Below are 20,025 nucleotides of genomic sequence, written 5' to 3' on the forward strand. Positions count from 1 at the left end.
GTGAGGGCAAAGTCCCACGGCAGCCTCCAGCCCCACGGATGGCAGGCAGGGCTGGGGCTGCTGGCAGGTGGCATGAGTTGAGGGGGCTGCCTCCTTGGGGTGGCCGCCAGCCTGGGAACCAGCTGTGTCCCAGTCTGCCCAGCAGGGCCTGTCCAGGGACACACATCACATCCCAGCACACATGTCCCATCCCACCACACACAGTCCATTCTGGGACATGTGGCCCCATCCCAGGGCATGCAGCATGTCCCATCCTGGGAGACATGTCCCCATCCCAGAACACATGTCCCATCCTGGGAAATACATCCCCCATCCTGGGGCACACAGTCCATCCCAGGACATATGGCCCCATCCCAGGGCATGCAGCCCATCTCAGGACACATGTTCCATCCCGGAACACAACCCCATTCCAGGACACATATCCCTGTCCCAGGACACACATCCCCATCCCGGGACACACGTCCCATCCCAGGACACGTGGCCCTGTCCCAGGGCACGCAGCCCATCTCGAGACACATTTCCCACCCTGGAAGACACGTCCTCACCCTAGAACACGTCCCACCCCGGGACTCCAGGCGCAGGCGGCGGCGGCGGGGCGGGCACTGGGGGCGGTGCGGGGCCGGGCCGGGGCTGGCGGAGCTCCGGGGCGGTGCCCCCGGCCGGGGCGGGCCGTGCGGTGCCGGCGCCGTCGGAGCGGGCAGCGGCGGCAGCGCCATGGCGGCGGCGGCGGCGCAGGAGGGCCCGGCACGGCGCGGGAAGCGGGCCGGGACTGAGGCGCCAGCGGAGGCCGAGGCGGAGCGGGCCGAGCGGCGGCGGCGGAGGTGGGCGGCGGGCGGCGCGCCGGGGCCGGGGCCGGGGCCGGGGCCGGGGCCGGGGCCGGGGCCGGGGCCGGGGCCGGGCTGGGCTGGGCTGGGCTGGGCGGCGCTGGCCGCGGTGCTGGCCCGGCGCCGGGGGCAGGGGGCCTACGGGACAGGGGGCTGCCCGGCCGTCACCCCGCTCCCCGGGCAGCTTCCAGCCGGCGGCGGAGCCCCGGGGAACCACCGTCCTGCACGACACCGTCAGCGCCCGCCCGCAGCCCCTGCCAGGTGAGGCACGGCGGGAACGGTGCCCCCGGGTCCCCCCGGCCCTCCCCGGGCCGGTGCTGAGCCGCACGGGTTCCCCGCTGACCAAGTCCCCCCTGACCCAGCGAGGCACTTCGATACCAGCACGACAGAGCCCATCAGCTTCTCCTTGTCCGGCCTGGAGGAGCTGCTCTCCTGGCAGCCCGACAGCAACGACGACTTCAACGTCTCCGCTGTGCCGCTGGCAGAGCGCCAGCCCCCGCTGGGCAGCCAGAGGCCCCGGACGCTGGTGTGCCACGACATGCGCGGCGGGTACCTGGAGGACAGGTACGTGCTGAGCAAAAGGGAGATGTGGCAGCAGAGCTCAACATCTCAAATCCCAAACCCCTTTGGCTTCTGCTTGATTTGTTCCCTGCCGGCTTAGCCGGAGAATGGTGGCCTTGCCCAGGCCAGCCCTGGCTGGGGTCTGCGGGGGTGGCTTAGTGCCACAGCTGGGCGTGAGTCATGCCCCTTCCCAGCCCCACAGCCGTCTGCTAGTGTTCTTTCCGCATTGCCCAACTTGCCTCTTTCTGCCGCTGCAGGTTCATCCAGGGCTCAGCCACACGCAACCCCTATGTCTTCTACCACTGGCGGTACATTGATGTCTTCATCTACTTCAGCCACCACACTGTCACCATCCCGCCCGTGTGCTGGACCAATGCGGCGCACAGGAATGGTGTCACTGTGCTGGGTGAGGGCAGGACCAGCTGCAGGGCTGGGGGCTGCAGGACTGGGCTGGGGAGAGCCCCAGGAGCATGGGGGGTTTGCCAGGGCACGTGGCTGACACTGCTCTCACCGCCTGCCCAGGCACATTCATCACGGAGTGGACGGATGGGGAGAAGCTGTGTGAGTCATTCCTGGCTGGTGGGGAGGAGGCGTACCACGCTGTGAGCGAGCAGCTGGCCCGCATTGCCCAGCACTACCGCTTCGACGGCTGGCTGGTCAACATAGAGAACATGCTGAGTGTGAGCATTTGCACCCTGCCCTCCCTGCCTCCTCCCCTGCCCTCACGCTGCTCTTGTGCAGGACCCCTTGCCTGCCCCATGCCAACCTGTCCCTGCTGTCCCCTGGCAGGCAGCAGCGGCGAGGAACCTGCCCGCCTTCCTGCGGCACCTGACGGTGCAGGTGCACAGCGCCATGCCAGGGGGGCTGGTGATCTGGTATGACAGCGTCCTGCAGAACGGCACGCTGAGATGGCAGAATGAGCTGAACGAGGAGAATAGGTGAGGCTGGGCCCTGTCCCATCACCTTGCCCAGGCAAAACTGGCCCTGGGTAGAGGTGGTGTGAGCCCACCCCAAACCCAGCTCTTGAGGGTGCTCAGGGCATGGCCTGCACAGCCCTTGGTGGGGTGGTCTGTAGGGACAGCCACAGTATCTGTCCTGCCACCCTCACCCTCGTTCCCAGGGTGTTCTTCGACGCCTGTGATGGGCTGTTCACCAACTACAACTGGAAGGAGGAGCACCTGGAGCGCACATGCGGGCTGGCTGGGCCACGCCGCACCGATGTCTATGTTGGCATTGATGTCTTTGCCCGTGGGGACGTGGTCGGTGGTGGCTTCGACACTGACAAGGTGGGTGTGCCAGGACCGGGCTGTTGTGACGGAGGGAAGTCTGCTGATCACTCATATTGAGTGACTGTGTCTTCCCTCCGTCGCGACACCGGGCCAGAGTGGGACCCTGGGCCTCCCTCCAGTGCAAGGCTCTGAGCCCCAACCAATGGCCATGCCGTGCCATGCTGTGCCGTGCCGCACTACACCACTAACCTGGGGTCATAGAGGCAAGGAGCAGGGGAACCTGGAGCCACTGGGCTGCCAGCCATGCATGGAGAGGGAGCCAGGGGATCCCAGTGCTGCAGTCCCTGGGGTGGGAGATGCCGCAGCACATCCCCATGGTGTTGTCCTGCCTCACCACGGGGCCAGTGGGACCTGGGGGAGTGGGGACATGACAGGTTACAAGGTGACTGCCTTGCCCAGCCCATGCTGCTCACTGCTCATCTCTGCAGTCCCTGCGCCTGATCCGCCAGCATGGCCTCTCTGCAGCCATCTTTGCTCCTGGCTGGGTCTACGAGCACCTGGGGGAGGAAAACTTCCTGCACAACGAGAACAAGTGAGGGCGGCTCAGTGGAGCTGGGGCTGTTGGGGGGAGAATGGGCCAGGAGCTCCCCAGGCCCGGAGGGCTGTGGGGCAGTGGGACAGGGCTGTTGGGCGACTGTGGCTGCTGGCCAGGGCCAGGCTGGCCCTGCTCTGCCCCAGCTCAAGTGATGCCCGAGGCCGTGCTGGGGCAGTGGCTGTAGCAGGGGTCTCAGCTCTGACACCCACCTTTTCCTCCAGGTTCTGGGGCTCGCTGTCTGAGTACCTGCCCACGCACAGCATCTGCACACTGCCCCTCACCACCTCCTTCAGCCTGGGCATGGGCACCAGCAGGTTCCTGGCTGGGATGGTGAGTGTGGGGTGATGGCTCAGCTGCAGCTGGGCAGGGGTGGGCTGGGCAGGGGGGTCCCTGCTCCTGGCTGCCTGCCTGGCCCAGCTCGCCCTGTCCTGCAGGAGGAAGAGGCTGGCCCCTGGTATGACCTGAGTGCGCAAGAGATCCAGCCGCTCTACCCAGAGCACAAGGGCCGGCTGAGCACCAGCTGTTGTCTGCAGGATGCCTGGTGCGGGGGCAGCTCCCTGAGGCTGCAGGGGACCATCCCTGCTGGCGAGGAGCGTGTGGCCATCCGGTGAGTTGGGGTGAAGCCCCCTTGCCATCTCCTCAGTGCTGGGCTGGCATCGTGCTGGCCAGGCAGGGCTGTGTGGCCCTGGGACCTCGTGGTGAGTGTGCCATGGGGCTCGCTGCCCGCACCACCCAGCAGATCTAACCTGATCCATCTTCTTTTTCTCTCCTCTCTCTCTCTCTTTCTTTCTGGGTGGATTTGGGGTCATCAGCCTTTTCTCTTTGCAGATGCTGGCACCCCCGAAGCTCCTCCTGACCATGGTCTACAAGCTGGAGGGGCCGCACCCTGATGAACTGATGGTTGCGCTGGAGCTCACCACCTGGGACTCGCGTACCTGCCACGAGGGCAACATCACCTCCCTGCCGGGTGAGGCCCCTACCCCCTCTGTGCTCTCTGCAGTAAGCACCTACTGCAGGGCATGGGACCAGCTCAGCCCCTTGCCCCCCTGACCCTACTTCTTCTGGCAGAGCCCAACAGCCGCCATCACCCCCGGCTCCTCCCGGCACCCCCACCCCGCCTCGCCGAGCTGCTTGCTGCCTGCGACCGCAGCTCCCATGGCTGGACTGGCCGGTGAGTGCCCTGCTGGCTCTCTGTGCCCATGGGAAGGTGTGGGTGCCTTGGGGCCCCCCCAGCACTGTGCCCGCTCTGCCCCTTCACTCTCAGGTGCTACGAGCTGGACCTGCAGGACTGCAGCCTGCGAGACCTCTCCCTGCTCTTGTCCTGCCACCAGCCCAGCCTGCAGGAGACCCCCTTCACATGCCTCCTCGGAGAGATCCGGGTGAGTGCCCACCACTGCCGGTTGGGAGCCATCCATCCCGGTGCTGCCCCACGCTGCCCCGCGCTGGGAGGGTGGGTGGGCACCCACTGCTTTTGGTCCCAGCCCCCATGGTTCTGTGGTTCCCTCGGCAGGTGCTGGATGCAGCCAGTGTGGTGGCCTCCCCGCCACAGGTGCAGAGCCTGACAGCCTCGCAGCTCTGGTGGCAGGAGGGCCCAGAGGCGAAGCAGCTCTCTCTCAGCCTCACCCTCCGCTGGGCATTCCCACCCAACCGCGCCAGCTGCTTCCGCATCCTCAGCCAGGGTGCCCGGTGCCGCGAGGGCCAGACGCCGCTGCAGTTCCTGGGGCTGGCGCACGCCTGCCTGTACCGTGTTGTGGGCCTGGTGGTGCCGCAGCCAGCGGCCGGCCAGTCCTGCCGGCTAGAGCTGCTGGTGGAGCCGGTGCTGCGTGATGAACTGCCCGTGGACCCCGACCGCTGGGGGCGGCTGGTGCTGGTCTACTCTGAGCCGGCCAGCAGCACCAGCCGAGACGGGCATTAAAGGCAAGCGTGGTGCAGCCCCGCATCCTTGTCTCTTCCATGCTGGCGGGTGGGCTGTGTGCAGGGGGCTTCAAGAGTGGAGGCTGCATTTCATCATCCTGCTTTGGTGGGTCCCTCTCTTCTCCCACCACTGTGGCTGGGCTCAGCCCTCACTGTGGGGACCCACTGGGTGCTGGCCAGGGCCCTGCGACAGGCTGCCTGGGGACTCCCCCAGCTCCTGCAGCCCTCACTGCCTGCAAGCTGCATGCAGCCAGGCTGGCAGTGCCTGCCCTGAGATGTCCCCCATCTGGTGCTCAGTGCAGGTGCAGAGATGCGCTCTGCCTCAGCGCTCACCCCTGAGGGGCAGCCCAGCGCTGCCCTCTCCCTAGGGCTGGCAGGCAGTGGCTGCACCCGGGCTACCTCGCCTGGATCTCTTATGCATGGAAGGAGAGAAAATTTATAGCAGCAATTATTTTCTCACAGTCTGGTGAGCAAGCAATTAGCAGGCAGGGAGGCAGGCAAGCGCGCCACGCAGCGGGGTCACCCAGCCCCAGCTCCCTCCAAGTGCCAGCCCCAGTCCCACAAACAACACTGGCTCCCAGTCAGGAAAATTAATATGTCAGCAGTTAAGCTGCTGCTCCTCCGGCGGGGGACTCAGTCTGAAATGAATTATCTGACAGTTTGAAAAATGAAAAGCTTGGCAGAGCCAGGGGAGGACTCTTGCCGTGCCAGCACCCCGCTCCCTTGCTATGGGGGCCTCAGCATGTTCCCCCTGCCTTTGCCTGCTGCAGGCTGCAGCCCCCTGCCCAGAGGTGTGCCAGGACGGTCAGATACACCATGCCAGCCATGGCCCCATGCCAATGCCCCAGTCAAAACCTGAGGCGCCCTGGTTGAAGAAAGAAATCTTTATTAATAATTTCAATAATAATAATAATCCTTGTAATAATAATAATAATAATAATAATAATAATAATAATAATAATAATAATAATAATAATAATAATACTGTTTATTAGAATGGTCACACCTTTTGAAGCATACAGGATGGGCCAGTGCCAGCCTGCGCGCCGGCAGCCGGCGCAGGGGGGGTGCTGTAAGGAAGAAGCCAGTACAGCGATGGAAGGAGCTTTGTACAGGGGCAGGGGTGCGGGGCTGGGGTGGCCGGGGCTATGTACACCGGGAATAGAAAAGGGGGAGCTCATTGCTGGAGCATCGGGGGCATCTGCAGACTATAAAGTGAGGTTTGAGGAGTGGCGGAGCCACGCGGGGCAGGGGGCTGAACGCGAGGCGACCCTGCGGGACAGGGCTGTGCCCCGGGGTGCGCTCCGCAGCGCCTGTGCTGCCGGGCACCGGACCCGGCATGCCGGCTGCTGAAGACCGACCCCGGGGCTCGGGCTGGTCCCTGCAGGCGATGCCAGCCCCCAGTCCTGGGCGATGCAATGGCTGAGACCACAGCGCCAAGGGTGCGCCAAGGGCTGGTGGGGTCCCGCTGTCTCGGGCAGGGACGGGTGGCCGTGAGCATGTCCTGCGCCGTGGAGCAGGTAGGAGCAGGAGCAGGATCGGGGCAGTCCCCGTTCCAGCTCAGTGCAGGGGACCGCAAGCAGCGTTGGTCAGGGCTGCTCCCTGCGGGGTGGGAGCCCCGGGTGTGTCAGGGGATGGAGAGGAGGGAGGGGAAAGGGATTGCAAGCGAGTTGCAAGCTCCTCTTAACAAAAATTCCCTTTAAAAGGCAGAGGCTCATCCCCCTGCAACGCCCAGCGCCTCAGCAAAGCGGCTGCGCCGCCACCCCGGCTCCACAGAGCCGGGGCCTCGCACACTTGATGCGCTGATGACCGGCAAGCGCCGGAGCTCAGGAAACACGAAGCCAGGTTCCCACCCCGGTGCCCAGCCCTCAGAGCTGGGGAGGGGGCGGCGTGCCGCAGCGCTCTGCCGGCACCCCCAGCGCTGCCGCGCCGGGGCTGAAAGGAAGACGTGGTGCCCAGGTCCTGGGCAGGCGGAGGCCCCTCCGGACGCCCCCACGCTCGGCGGCATGCCGGCTCTCCCTCCCTGCCACGGGCTGCGGGGCCGGGGCGGAGAGGGGCTCCTCTTGGCGCGTCCGGCCGGTCCGTGCTTGCCACGGCGCTCCTCCGGGACTCGCTCACTCGGTGCGTGTGTGGACAGTATGGGACTTTCACTTGGCTGTTGCCGCTTTGCTTTTTTTTTTTTTTTTTTTTTTTGTTGCTTTGCTTTTGATTTTTTTATTTTTTTTTTGTGTGTGTGTGTGTGGATTTTTTTGCCCTTCCTGGTCCCAGAAGGAAACGGCCACGGTTTCACTACAACAGAAACAAAGAGGCAGGTCTTTCACTGGCACAGCATGCGGGGCAGCCTGGCCAAGCCGTGGGCCAGGGGATACACAGGTGTCACCCCAGCCCCCCGAGCCCCACACTGCGCCCCATGCCATCCGCACCAGAGCTCCTCCGCCAAGCAACGCAGTCAGCCCTGAGAAGCGCTACTGCCAGGGGGGCTGGCCCCGGGCTCCTGCACACACCCCCAGCCCAGCTCCATCCCCAGAGCTCACAGCAGCCCCCGCTGGCTCCTCTCTCTCCTATGGGAGGGCAGAGGGGCTGCTCCGGGGCTACCGTCGGCACCGTGCCTGCGGGCAGAGCACCCCCCTCCTGCCTCGCAGGGGGTCGAGCCCCCTGCACCCCCAGCAAGGGCAGTGCCCGCTGTGGAGCTGCGCTAGGACCCCGTGACCCAGTTCTGGGAACAGGGTGCCACTGGGGCTGAGCCCTGCTCCCCACGGTCCCCCAGGGATGCTCGGCAGCACCGAGGCGCAGGGCTGCGCCGGGGCAGGCGGACGGTGCAGGAGACGCGGGCGGGCGGCGGGACGGAGCAGCTTGAGGTAACCCTACGGGTGTGGGCTGCCGCAGCTCGGCGGAGCCCAGCCTGAGCCCCAGCCCCAGCCCGCCCGGGCAGGGCCCGCGGTTCCTCCAGAGGCTCGGCCTCGGCTCTGTCTGCCTGGTTTGGTTTGGTGCTAGTGAGCAGTCAGTGTTAGTGGTGGGAGGGGCTGTGTCTGTCTTGCTAGTAGGGAGTGAAGCGGCTGTACCCTCCTCGGTATAGACTAGCCTGCAACATCAAAGATGAAAAAAAAGCCAATCAGTATTTGAGAGAGGCACAAAGCCCAGTTCTTCCCTTTTTTTTTTTTTTTTTCCTCTTTTTTTTTTTTTCTCTCTCTTTTTTCTCTTTAAAATGACACTGAATCCTTGGGACATGAGGGGCCAGCAGAGCTGGAGGGTGCCCAAGGCTGTCCCGGCTCTGTGACAGTCATAGGTGCTGCCTTGTGGCCATGGCACGGGCCAGGGGCTACAGGGTGCCCCGAGCCCTGGTGCCCCTGGCATGGCACAACCAGTGCCACAGTTAACACAGAGGAGCCTGTCCCCATTCCCGCTGCAGCGCTGGGCTGTAACCCCCTTGCCCATCCCCACGGGACGGAGGGGCCATGGCCCCTTGCTAGCACCTGCCTGGGGCTAGGGGTGCCGAGGGGCACTTGGCAGCCAGGACCCGTGTCAGGGGGTTAAAAAAAGGAAGAAAAAGACGGGTTGGCTTTGAGATCCTGCCCATGAGTGGGATTTTTCATCTTTGATGCTGGTTGTGAAGATAGCTAAGAGCCGCAGTGTGCGGGTTGGCTGCAGGCGCCGGCATGCACACGTGTGCTCCCTGTGTGTGGCTGCGTGCTGGGCCCTGGGGACACGCCCCACACCCACCAGGGACAAGAAAGGGGGTCTCGGTCCCCAGCCAGGGCCCTGGGGTGCTGCCAGGCAGCCAGCGCAGGTGGCAGCCAGGTTCCCAGCAAGTAGCATACATAGTCTGGACTGTGTGGGGCTTCTGCCGCAGGGCGTAATGGACCATGTGGGATGAAGGCATGGCAGGGGGAGGGCTCCTCTCTTGCCTGCCTGTGGACAGAGCTAGGCAGGGGCTGCGCTGCTCCTGCCGCCACCACCTCCTGGCTCCCCCTCCCACAGCCCCCACATGCAGGGCTGCCCCATGCCCCTTGCCTGCCCTGCACCCCACAGGGTCCCCGGGCTGCTGTGCCGGCCTCCCCTCCCTGGGCTGCCTGCAGCTCATGCCAGGAAGCAAAGAAAGGCCGCGGGGGCTGCTCTTACCATGGTGCCGATGCTGTATGTGGCAGCAGGGCCGATGGTGTGGTGGTATGGGTCTGCCGCTGCATACACTCTGCCATAACTAGGAGCAAACACAGCAGTGGGCATTAACAACCACGGTTGGGGTCCCGCCTCCCCTCAGCATCCCCCCTGACCAGCCACTGCTCCCCCCTGCTGCACCTGGGAGCCCCCTGAGATGTCCCTGCTTCTCCCTGCCTGGGCACCCAGTCCTTTTCAGAACAAGCCCAAGTGGAGGGCAAGGGCCCCTTGTTTGCAGGACACCCTCATCATACCTGGCTCCATCCTCATCCCGTGGGCACAAAAGCTGCGGTGTGTTGGACTGGGCAGTGCAGGGGGTGAAACAGGGCTTCCCCCTCTCAGGAGCGATGCCTGCAGTGCTTACCTGTCACTGTATGCTGCCGCTGCTGCTGCCGGCTGGGCGTATCTGTAGGCGGCATAGCCCCCCTGCAGCGGAGGAGAGATGGCCATCAGGGAGGGGTGCAGTACCTACCGGGGGAGGCTCAGGGGGCTGGGGCAGCTGGGCACTCCACGGGCACTGCCACAGAGCAGTGGTGGGACCCTGGGGGGAGCTGGTGCCTGTGCCACCAGGCACACACCAGCCTCATTACCATTCCCCAGGGGCTTTCACAAACATTAACCTTAAAAAATTAAATTTCCAGAGGAGAGAATGTCACCTCCCTGATCGCTTTAATGAGGTGTCACGTTAGATAAATCCTTCAGCCACCCGCCTGAAATATCGCCAATGGCTTCTTAAATATGGAGGTTAAATGCTGGTGTAAGACAGTGCATCGGCGCTTGTCAAGGCCGTAAATCCCATGCAGCACTGGCCCTGCGAGGGGCCTGGCTGGGGACACGGGACACTGCGTGGTGCCACCCTGCTGCCGTCCACACTGTGCCTGGGCTCCAGCTGCCTTCCCCAGGGGACCGGGCTGGCAGGGGCAGAGCCCAACACACAGCCACCTGGTGCCACTCGCCCCCTGCCCCAGCACAGGGTCCCCGGTGTGTCCCAGACGCAGGCGCAGTGGCACTTACGTAGATCTCTGCTCCATAGAACCCATCCTGGTAGACGACCCTGAAAATGAGGTGGAGGTGTCAGAGCCTGGCCCATGTCACTGGCAGAGAGGGATCAGGTTGAAGCGGGTGAACTGGGGGAGCTGCTTCCAGCAGTGCAGCCGACAGGTGAGGAACAGCCATCCAGACAGCCCGCAGGCACATCTCGGGCTGGGACTCCTGGCAGGGAGGGCAGGGATGTGGGGACAGGCAGAGGGCACAGCCAAGGGCCAGGGTGCCACAGGGATGGAGGAGCTTGAGGCACGATCACCGCTGAGAGCAACTGAGCGGCCAGGTTGCCACAGCCGTGCCTGACACCAGAGCAGCCGCGTGTGCTGGGAGAGAGCATTTCCATTAACCAACCAACACAGCTGGAACAACGGTCCATGCTTTGGGGCGCAGGAGGCTGGTGAGCACTGGGGTCACCCTGAGGGGCAGCAGCCTGGGGGGTTTCACAGAGCCTGAGGCCAGGCAGGTGCTGGGGGAGCTGCAGTCCATTCCTGAAGTGTGAGAGCCTGGCAATGCCGATGCTGATGGCAGCAGAATTGGAGCAATGTGGCAGAAAACAGCCCTGCACTGCCCAGGTACTCACGCGCCGTAGGTGGGGATGGGCGGTGGCGGCGGCGCGGCTCGGAAGGTGTTGTAGACGGCGCGTCCTCGTCCCCGTAAGTGTGCCCCTCGGTAGGCTACAGCTGTACCCGTGGTGGGGTACGGGAACCCCGTTACTGCAGGAGGGAGGGGACAAACGTGGGCTTACCTCAGAAGCTCCCCACACAGCATGGCTGGGACCCCCGCAGTCACCGTGGGGCATCCCATGCCAAAGCCTGCCTCCATGCCCTGGCCCCGTAGGGATGCTGGGGCAGCGGGCCAAGGTGAGGGGAACTGGGCATGCAGGGCTGCAGGATGGGGAGAGGGGCTGGGGGCTGCTCGCTACTTCGAGCGGCGGTGGGGTCAGACACGGTGCAGAGCTGACATTCAGGGGGACCTGTGGCAAGGCTGGCCCTGACCCCATGTTACCTGCGTAGAACTCGGGGCCGTAGACCGCTCCCACTACCGGGTTCAGCTTCCAGCCTGCGGGCAGGGAGAGCCAGTGAGGCCGGGGGCACCCTTCCCACAGCACTTCCCCCCACCTCCCGGCTGGACTCCAAGAGGCCACAGCTCCCATCCCTGGGCCGCCTGGGAGGGCTGCACCCCCACACTGGGCAGGGAGCAGCTGCTCTCCCGTCTGCCCAAGGGCACGGAGGGGGTTTGCTGCAGGAGCTCAGCAGCAGCTGGGCAGCGATGGTGCCTGGGGATGCCCCTGCCTGCTGCAGCTCCATCTCTGCTCGCACTGACCCTTACCGTTGGTGTAGGGGTTGGTAACCTTCTTGTTCGTCATGACCCGGGCCGTGGCGTTGTTCACCTGTGGAGAGAGTGGACGGGAGCTCAGCGCCTGTGGGCAGTGGGGCTGGCGAGGCTGCAGTCCAGGGCCCGCTCGGATGTACTTGCTGCTGCTTCAGATACTGGAGCAAAGGATGCCAGCTGCACGGGGAGATGCGGTACGAGTCTCTGTCTGCAGCCACCCCGCCGTGATGCAGTCCTGCCTGTACCCCTGGCCAGCCCAGGCCTCCTGGCTCCAGTGACAAGTGTCAGTTGGGCTGCTGGCTGATGCCCTGACCACTGTGGTGCCATGTGCAGGCTGAGCCCCAGCGTGCTGCCACCAGGCTCGGCCGCCTCCTGTCCCCACCCTGTCTGACCCAGCCTGCAGGAAGGATGCTTGCAGCAGGAGCCTGGGTCACTGCAGCAAGCACCCGCAAACTCCTGCCCAGCTTTGTTGGACCATGTTCTCTGACAGGCAGGGCGCATCCTGCCAGGCTGCCCTTCCCTGCTCTCAGAATTGCTGGGGACATTTGCGTCCCACTCCCTCTGCTGTGTGCTGCCCCACTTCCCACCACTAGTCAGTAAGGTGCTGCCAATGCACAGGCAGAGCCTGATCCCTCTGCCTGGCTTAAAGAAATAAAAGTCTTGGGAGCTGGGCATTGCAGCAGTTGCCTGCACAGCAGGAGCGGGAGCCCTGTGCAGCATCCTTCCCTCCCAGGCACAGGGAAGGTGGAGATGGCATGTGGAGCAGAGAGCCCCTCTCCTCCCTGCAGAGCTTGGGGTGGCTTTGTGGTGGGCATAGGGACTGCAGGCAGCTGGGGTCTGTCAGACCCCTCTGTAACCAGCAAAACTCAGCCAGAGCCTGGACCAATGCCCCAGCTCTCCCCACACGCAGAAGGTTCGTTTGAATGGGACACTCCTTGCGCCAAGTGACAACCTTCCCAGCAGCCGGCACACATGCTCCTGTGCCGCATTCATGGATGCATGCACGCGCCAGGCAAACCTCCCCTGGGGCATGGGGATGGGACCTGGAGCTGCCCCAAAGCATCCCCTGCCCCAGCTTTCCCCTGCCCGTGGCCCCTGGGCAGCTCTGACCTGCCTGCAGCCCCCTGGCAGGAGAAAGCCCCCAGGTAGGGCGGAGGGGACGCACGTACACACAGGCATGGCACTAGCACACTTATCTGAGCACCTCAATCTTCCGGCCCTCTACGATGGTGCCATTCAGCTTCTCCCGTGCCCGGTCGGCATCTGTGCTAGTTTCAAAAGTTACAAACCCAAAACCCTGTGAGCAGAGGAGAAAAGGAGAAAGAAAGAGACAGAGAGAGACAGAGAGAGGGTGCGGGGACAGAGAGAGAGAGGGAGTGAATCAGGAGAGCTGGCGCAGGAGATGAGGCTGCCATAGTGCAGAGATGGAGAGCCTGGGCTGGGGCCCCCACTGGGTCCGGGGGTCCCAGCTGAGGCCCCAGCATTGCCCGTGAGCTGGGAGAAGAGTTTGGGAGAGGTGCACAGAAAGCAGGGAAGATACAACAGAGACATCCACACACAGAGGGACACAAGCTGCCTGTGCAGGAGGGGGCAGAGCGAGCCCTCCTCTCCCTCCAGTGCTCAGGGTGCAGGGACCCATGCAGCCCCCCCAGCCAGTGCAGGGCAGCAGGACAGGGCTGCCCTGGGTCCCACGGGGCAGGAGAGCAGGCAGTGGAGCTTCTGGGCATCCCAGCTCTGCCTGGCCCCCTCCCCAGGGCTTGCCGTAATGGCGCCAGCCACGGGTAGCACCCACCTTGGAGCCCCGCTCATTGAAAATGATCTCCACATCCAGGATCTTCCCGAATTGCTGCAAACAGAGAGACAAGAGGTGTGAACACCACAGAGCTCCCAGCCCTGTGCCCGCACCTGGGGCTGCTGGCACAGGGCTTCGCGCTCAGCCAGGCCAGGGACAGGCAGGGGGCTGCCTTGGGGGCCAGCCCACTGGACCCTCGGTGCCATGCAGGGGAAAGCCCTGTTGCTCCCATGGCACCTGCTCTTCCAGGACTTGAGGAGCATCACCCAAAATCTCATCAGCCTGCACTGCTCTGAATTCTAGTGGGGGCTGGGAAGGGAACAAGGGGAGAGGGACAAGGGCTCTGTGTTACTGCCCCCTTCACACATGGACCTTGGTCCAACAGCCTGGCTGTTAAGCAGGGTGCCCATCCTGCATGCCGCCGCTCCCGGCCAGCAGTGGCATGGAGGTAGCACAGGCCTTTGGGATGGGACAGTCCTAGGGTTTCTGTGGTGCCATGGGGCAGCACCTGAGTGGAGAGCAGGGCACGCGGGTGGCTGGATGGGGCTGGACTCACCCCAAACATTTGCCGCAGGTCAGGGTCCCGGAATCGGAAGGGGATGTTGGAGACGTGTAACCTCTTGGGCTGCTGCTTGTCTGTGTTGTCTGAGGAGTGTAGCTGCTGGCTGTCTGTCTGTGCCGCCTCATCTGTCTGCTGTGGGAAGCGCCGCCGGCCATCAGCTCCCAGCCTTGCCAGCCCCATGTCCCCTGGCAGGGGTCCAGGCTTGGGCACTGTCCCCTTCCCCTCTGCTTGATGCTACTTGGCCCCAGGGACACCCTGGACCCTGTGGTCCCCAAGCTCTGGGCAGCATCCCGTGGGCCTCCCTGCAGCCTGGCAAGTCAGGGTGATGCCAGAGGAGAACTCTGCCTCTGGGGAGTCGGGGAATGCCCAGCCTGGGGAACCAGCCACCAGCCCTGCCTGCACCCTTCCACCTCAGCCAGTGCTGACAGTGGGGTCAGGGGATCACCCATGCCTTGAGTGGTGCCAGGGACATGGGGTGCTGAGAGCTGGGGGGACACAGGGAGTGCATCCCAGGGAGGGAGAGGCCTGGGAGACAGGGGGGTGGGGGTGTGTGTGGGTGGGTGGGGGTGTGGGGGGGGGTGTGGGTGTGGGGGTGTGGGGGTGTGGGTGGGTGGGGGTGGGTGGGTGTGGGTGGGTGTGGGGGTGTGTGTGTGGGGGGGTGTGGGTGGGTGTGGGGGGGTGTGGGGGTGTGTGTGGGGGTGTGTGTGGGGGTGTGGGTGTGGGGGTGTGGGTGTGGGGGTGTGGGTGGGTGTGGGTGTGTGGGTGTGGGTGTGTGGGGGTGTGTGGGGGTGTGTGGGGGTGTGGGGGTGTGGGGGTGTGTTGTGGGTGGGTGGGTGGGTGTGTGTGTGTGTGAGTGTGAGCGTGAGTGTGACCCACTGCAAGGAGCCAGCCAGCATCACGTGGCCCTGCACTGGCCTCCGTCCCCACTCAGTCAGCCCAGCTGCACAGTGCCCAGGGCCCGTGGCTGTGGCAGACGGGTGTGCGGCGGGGGCGGGGCAGCAGATCCCACACGCAGGGCTGCTGTAGCTGGACTGGGAAGTGCTCAGCTCAGCACTTTCCCCGGTGCTGCATTACAACCCCATAATTGAAGCTATCTGGTGGGAAGGCAGCCAAGCAGGTAGATTACAAGTGATTAGAAATGATGGGGGGACAGGACAGGACAGGACTGCAAGGGAGAGAGCCAGTGGCTGTGGTGGGGACACACAGCCCAGTGCCCTGAGGGACCACAGCCAGGCCAGCACCACTGCCCTGGTACCTCTCCTGGCAGCTCCGATGCTGCCCTCAGACCCCCCCGCACCCCCGACACCACTCCCTTACCGGTACCGTCTGTGTCCCTGCTATGGACTGTGTGCTGGCATCGGTGCCCGGCTGCTCGGCATGGCTCTGTGCTGGTGTGTAGAGGGTCATGGCGTGCTCTGGTACTGTGCTTTGTCCCGAGTAGTCCTGCGTGGGGTGGGGGTGCGGCGGCGCATACTCTGCGGGGATCCCATTCTGGGGGGGTGGGGGATACTGGGCCGGGGGGTAGGGCTGAGCCATCGCGTCTGGCGGAGCCGTGGCGTCCTGGTTACCCTGCCAAGACAGTGGCACCGACCCCCTTACCCACTGGTCTCCCCGGGGTGCCTGGGCTGCATCCTGCCCTGGGGAGGGGTCCTGGTCACTGCGGCCAGACCCAGGCCCCTCAGGCCCACCATGCCCCAGCCTTTGGTGTGTGTCCCCCCAGACCCTGGGCTGTCACCGTGCCACGGCAGCTCTTGGGTTCCATCGTACACAGCCAAGCCTCCATCCTCTCCTGCTCTGGGGCCCTGCCTGCCCCATGTGCTGGGGCTTGGGCAGCAGGAGAGCAGAGCAAACGCCCCTGTGGGGCTTACCTATGGAAGCCTGCACATTGCCATCTCCTTGGGGAAGGAAACCAGGGCAGCCCTCAGTTTGGAGCCCAACATGGGGCAAAGCAAAGCCAGGCTGGCAACGTTCCTCTTGCAGGGGACGGTACAGCATCAGCGCCTGCTGGCAGCAAACCTGGCATCCCAATGATGGTGATGGCAGCAAACAGTAGCACGGCCATGGAGGCATGGAGGGGCGGTCAGGCAGGAATGCTGATAGCCCCTTGGCCAACAACAGATCAATTAACTGCTAAATATTTGATTAGGCCCCTTGCTCTAATTCTGCCCACCTGACCACCTCAGTCAAACAGAGTGAGCTGCACATGTGCTACGGACCAAGGGCTGCCTATTGCCTGCTGGGGGGGCTGGCCTGAGGGGCTAGCATGGGGCTGCCAGCCTGCATCTCTCTTGCACACCCCACCCACCCACCCATCCACCATCCATCCATCATCCATCCATCCTCACAGCCCTATGTGCACCCACAGGCTCTGCCCTGTGGCACACGTGTGTGCTGCACGTACCACCACACACAGATGCCCGTTGTGGTGCACGGCAGCAGCCTCCGCCAGCAGCCAAGAGGCTGAGAATGCCTAAACCAGCACGCAGGGCAGTGCCAGCAGCCCCTCAGATGCTTTACAACCCGCCATGGCAGCCTCTCACCCATGAAATACATCTGTGGCTCAGCCTGTGGAGACAAGCTCCTTAATTGTGTGTGGCCAATTTATGGTACGGAGGGGTGGTGGGGTGCAGATGGGGGGGCCGCGCTGCCAGCCACCGTCCCCCAGCAAGCAGGGCCGTCGTGCCTGTGAGGGAGGCAATGGAGCCCGCACCAGAGGCACGGTGGGACCACATGCAAACCCAGCGTAAATAATCCCGCTACAGATCTGCAAGTCATTGGCAGGCTTGCCAGTGCCTTCCTGTGCTGACTCAGCTGCGCAGGGACACGCCAGCCAGATACACCTGCCAGTGCGGCCCGGGGCTGCCGATGCTGCAGGATGGTAGAGCCCCATCCCTGGCACTGCCCCTGAGCTGGGCATCCAGGGCAACGCTCCTGCCTACACCGCAGGTGCAAACCCCACCTCGCAGACGTGAGGGTTTCCACCCTGTGCTCAGCCTGGCCCCAGCACCTGAGCCTGCTCCAGGGAGCAGGCAGACACCAGTCACAACAGTCATGGTCCCAGTGCCTGACTCTCTCTCCCCACATCCCTGATGCTCAGTGCCTGACATTCCCTGCATCGCTGATCCCAGTGCCTGACCTTCCCTGCATCCCTGATGCCCAGTGCCTGACCCTCCCTGCCTCCGTGAACAGAGCCAGCAGCAGGAGCAGCCTGTAGCACTCCTGCGTGCTCTGTGCTGGACACTCAGTTTTGCTGTCACCATAGCCAGGCTCAGCCACCATCACAGCAGGGATGGGCACTTCTGCCCAGGCAGGAACAGTGAACAGGCAGGGGGATGCAGACAGGGGTTGGGGGAGGGGCTGTCCCCACCTGCCCAGGTCTTGGGCCCAACTGGCTCCTTGCCAGCCTGCCCTGACAGCCACGTTCATATATGTTATTAATTAGGGCTGTCGCAGTGCTAGTCAGCCCAAGTATTATTTCATTCAGGGACCATTAAGTTCCCCTGTTTTGCTCACCATTGCTGGGGCTGCTGGTGCTGCAGAGGAGCAGATCTACAGCTCCCAGCACCTCTCTCCTGTGCGCGCTGCCCGTCCGTGCGGACGAGGCTGCTCGGCTCAGTGGCTGGGGGCTGCCGGGGGTGAGAGCCCCGCGGGGAGGGGGATGGCGACAGGTTTGGCTGTGCGATGCCCATTGATGTCATGGGCAAGTGGCTGCTGCTCAGCCCCGCACCACGCACTGCCGGCATCCTCCCTTGCCGGCTGCTCTGGGCTGCCTGCAGTGTGGGAATAGCCCCGTCTGCAGGCAGCCCCAGGCAGTGAGGAAGCCCCCCTGCTCCTCCCAGAGGGGAGGCCCTGGCCCCACAGCCACCCCTGAGCCTGCACCAGGAGCAGCCCCTTCCCGGGGTCCCTCTCTGCGCTGAGTGCCTGGAGTGGGTCCTGGGGACCCACCTCTGCACCTCAGGGGAGGCAGCCAGACGGCACCGGCCTGCAGCCAGGTGGTGCTCCCAGCTCGGAGTGCCCAGCCGTGACTGGAGACCATGGCATGGTGCCAGGGCCAGGGGGCTCCAACAGGTGCCTCTTGCTCACACACTGCATGTCCTTCTAGGGGCATCATGGGGGATGCTCCCGCAAGGTGCTTTGTGGGGCAGCTTTCTGCACTTGCATTGAAAGAAATTCTGACTATTAACCACCCGTGGCCCTCATTTAGTAAACAAGAGAGGAGCTTAGTGCAGCACCCAAGGCCAAGGGTGGAGCAAACCTGTCGGTATTTAACAGAGCACAGGGAGCATGAGCAGCACCCATCACCTCTGCTCCCCATGCTGCCCACCTGCTCAGGCAAGATACCGGCACAGCTGTGGCATAGCCCTGTGCCGTAACACCACAGCCCTGGGGACAGCAGCAGAGGGCTGGGATGGGGAGCTGAGGCCTTCGCTGTCAAGGGCAGAAGCAGCTCTGGGAAGCGCAGCACATGCCGCTGCATCCTCTGGGCTGGCGGGTGTCCTGCTGCCTCCTGGCTCCTTGGCAGAGCACTGTGCTGAGGAGTCCAGGGCCAGGGGAGCCCCCTGAGAGCGGCTCTGTCCAGCCAGCTGCAGGATGCTGCTCCCCAAGGCCAGCCCTGGAAGGCAGAGCTGGTGGGACCCTGAGGTCCCCTGTGTGGTGTCCCCTGTGCAGCGGCGGCTCCTGCCCTGCTCATAGCTCAGCCTCGCAGCACCAGCCCTGCGCAGTGGCTGCCACAGCAGGCAGGGGGTAGATATCATCTTTAGCTGATTAAATGTCCCTCATTAACGAGTTTCTTTAATTAATGAAGTTTTTTTTGTTTGCTCCACTTGCTTTCTCCCCACCGCACTCTGCCTCCTCAGCACAATCCAGGCCATTTCCTTTCAAGTCATTTAGCGCGTGGGGCCGGTTCCTGCAGACGCCGCACTTTGGTGATTGTGCCTGTCAGCTTGGGGCTGACGACGCCATTTTTAACATTTGCTCCTTTTTAAGAAAATAACACACCAGGAGCCCCTGAACACAAGGGACATGTCTGAGCAATTAGCTGAGCACAGAGTGCCTGCACTACCGACAGGCCACCCACCCGCTAGCACCCTGCGGCACACCTAGCCCATGATGGGCATCCTGCTGGCATGGCACGAAGGTGCAGCACGCCAGCTCCCCAGAGTTACTGACTGCTTTCGAGCAACTATTACCTGCTGCCACCCACCTCCAGCTGCAGATGGACAGTGCGGCGGGTCCGCAAGGCCAGCCAGCAGGCCATGCCCAGACTCAGCCGGAGCCTCTGCTTGCACACACAGTCACGATTTATAACTGGGCAGCAGCCTGTCCTGGGGCTGCTCCCCTCGCCTGCGGCCGACACAAACACGCACAGAGTTTCCACCAAAGCCTCATGACCATCCCACTGCCTCGGCCAGGCCCTGCTCTCATCTCCAGCCCAGGGCAACCCCAACCTGGACAGCTCTGCCTGTGGGTGTCCTCTTCGTGCGCGCTGCACTCAGGCCAGTGCTGCTGGTGCAGGGGCAGCATGGCACCCCCTGGTTATGGCACAGCACCGCCTTGTCATGGCACATGTAGCCTGGCTGGATGCCAGCATGCTGAGCCCCAGAGCGGCTGGGGAGGGGGCACAGTCCTGTCACCATGCACCTCTCCACCACCAGCAAGAAGGGAGCCCTGAGAGCAGCATGCACCAAGGAGCCTGCAGCCACAGGTGTCAAAGAAGCAAAGGCAGCATGGATCTGCAGGCAGCTATGGGCAGCCAGCCCAGCTGTGGTCCCCAATGCCTGTGGCTGTCCCGCTCTTTCCACTGGGAACCAGCCACCTGCTGATGGGTGCTGCGAGGGGCTGGGGTCCTAGCCCCACCACAGCATCCAAGGAGGCCACTAAGATGTTCCTCCAAGCTGCAGAGCCTCAGCGGGCAGCATATCCTACAGGCAGAGCAGGCAGTGCAGGCGGCAAGCATGTTACTCTCACCCAGACTGGCTCCTGCTTGCTCGGTTGCTGTCAGGGCATCCCCTTGCTGC

General features: G+C 63.9%; 2 protein-coding genes across 16 annotated transcripts in view; one reads left to right on the top strand and one right to left on the bottom strand.

Moving 5' to 3' along the window:
* The first annotated feature begins 693 nt into the window (after positions 1–693).
* On the top strand, positions 694–5,140 carry ENGASE (endo-beta-N-acetylglucosaminidase). Its single transcript, XM_037403209.1, has 14 exons — positions 694–821; positions 1,009–1,085; positions 1,187–1,388; positions 1,643–1,791; positions 1,908–2,065; positions 2,175–2,323; positions 2,506–2,671; positions 3,103–3,206; positions 3,431–3,539; positions 3,644–3,816; positions 4,022–4,176; positions 4,278–4,380; positions 4,474–4,588; positions 4,720–5,140. Exons 1-14 carry the CDS (start codon positions 715–717, stop codon positions 5,122–5,124), a joined length of 2,172 nt encoding a protein of 723 aa, XP_037259106.1. The 5' UTR covers positions 694–714; the 3' UTR covers positions 5,125–5,140.
* A 956-nt stretch (positions 5,141–6,096) lies between these two features.
* RBFOX3 (RNA binding fox-1 homolog 3) overlaps positions 6,097–20,025 on the bottom strand; it is a 146,937-nt gene continuing 133,008 nt past the window's right edge. For 12 of the 15 annotated variants that reach the window (XM_037403382.1, XM_037403373.1, XM_037403328.1 and 9 more), the window contains 11 exons: positions 15,326–15,577; positions 14,003–14,140; positions 13,447–13,500; positions 12,859–12,951; positions 11,652–11,712; positions 11,328–11,381; positions 10,903–11,035; positions 10,293–10,332; positions 9,643–9,704; positions 9,243–9,321; positions 6,097–8,205 (listed from right to left, as the gene is read on the bottom strand). In XM_037403382.1, coding sequence (XP_037259279.1) covers positions 8,161–8,205; positions 9,243–9,321; positions 9,643–9,704; positions 10,293–10,332; positions 10,903–11,035; positions 11,328–11,381; positions 11,652–11,712; positions 12,859–12,951; positions 13,447–13,500; positions 14,003–14,140; positions 15,326–15,544 — 978 coding nt within the window. In that variant the 5' untranslated portion in view covers positions 15,545–15,577 and the 3' untranslated portion in view covers positions 6,097–8,160. The remainder of the gene's footprint in view (positions 8,206–9,242; positions 9,322–9,642; positions 9,705–10,292; positions 10,333–10,902; positions 11,036–11,327; positions 11,382–11,651; positions 11,713–12,858; positions 12,952–13,446; positions 13,501–14,002; positions 14,141–15,325; positions 15,578–20,025) is intronic. The other 3 variants (XM_037403335.1, XM_037403350.1, XM_037403391.1) reach the window with 3 other exon arrangements.

The sequence above is a fragment of the Falco rusticolus genome, chromosome 1 (genome assembly GCF_015220075.1).
Source record: "Falco rusticolus isolate bFalRus1 chromosome 1, bFalRus1.pri, whole genome shotgun sequence".
NCBI lineage: Eukaryota > Metazoa > Chordata > Aves > Falconiformes > Falconidae > Falco > Falco rusticolus.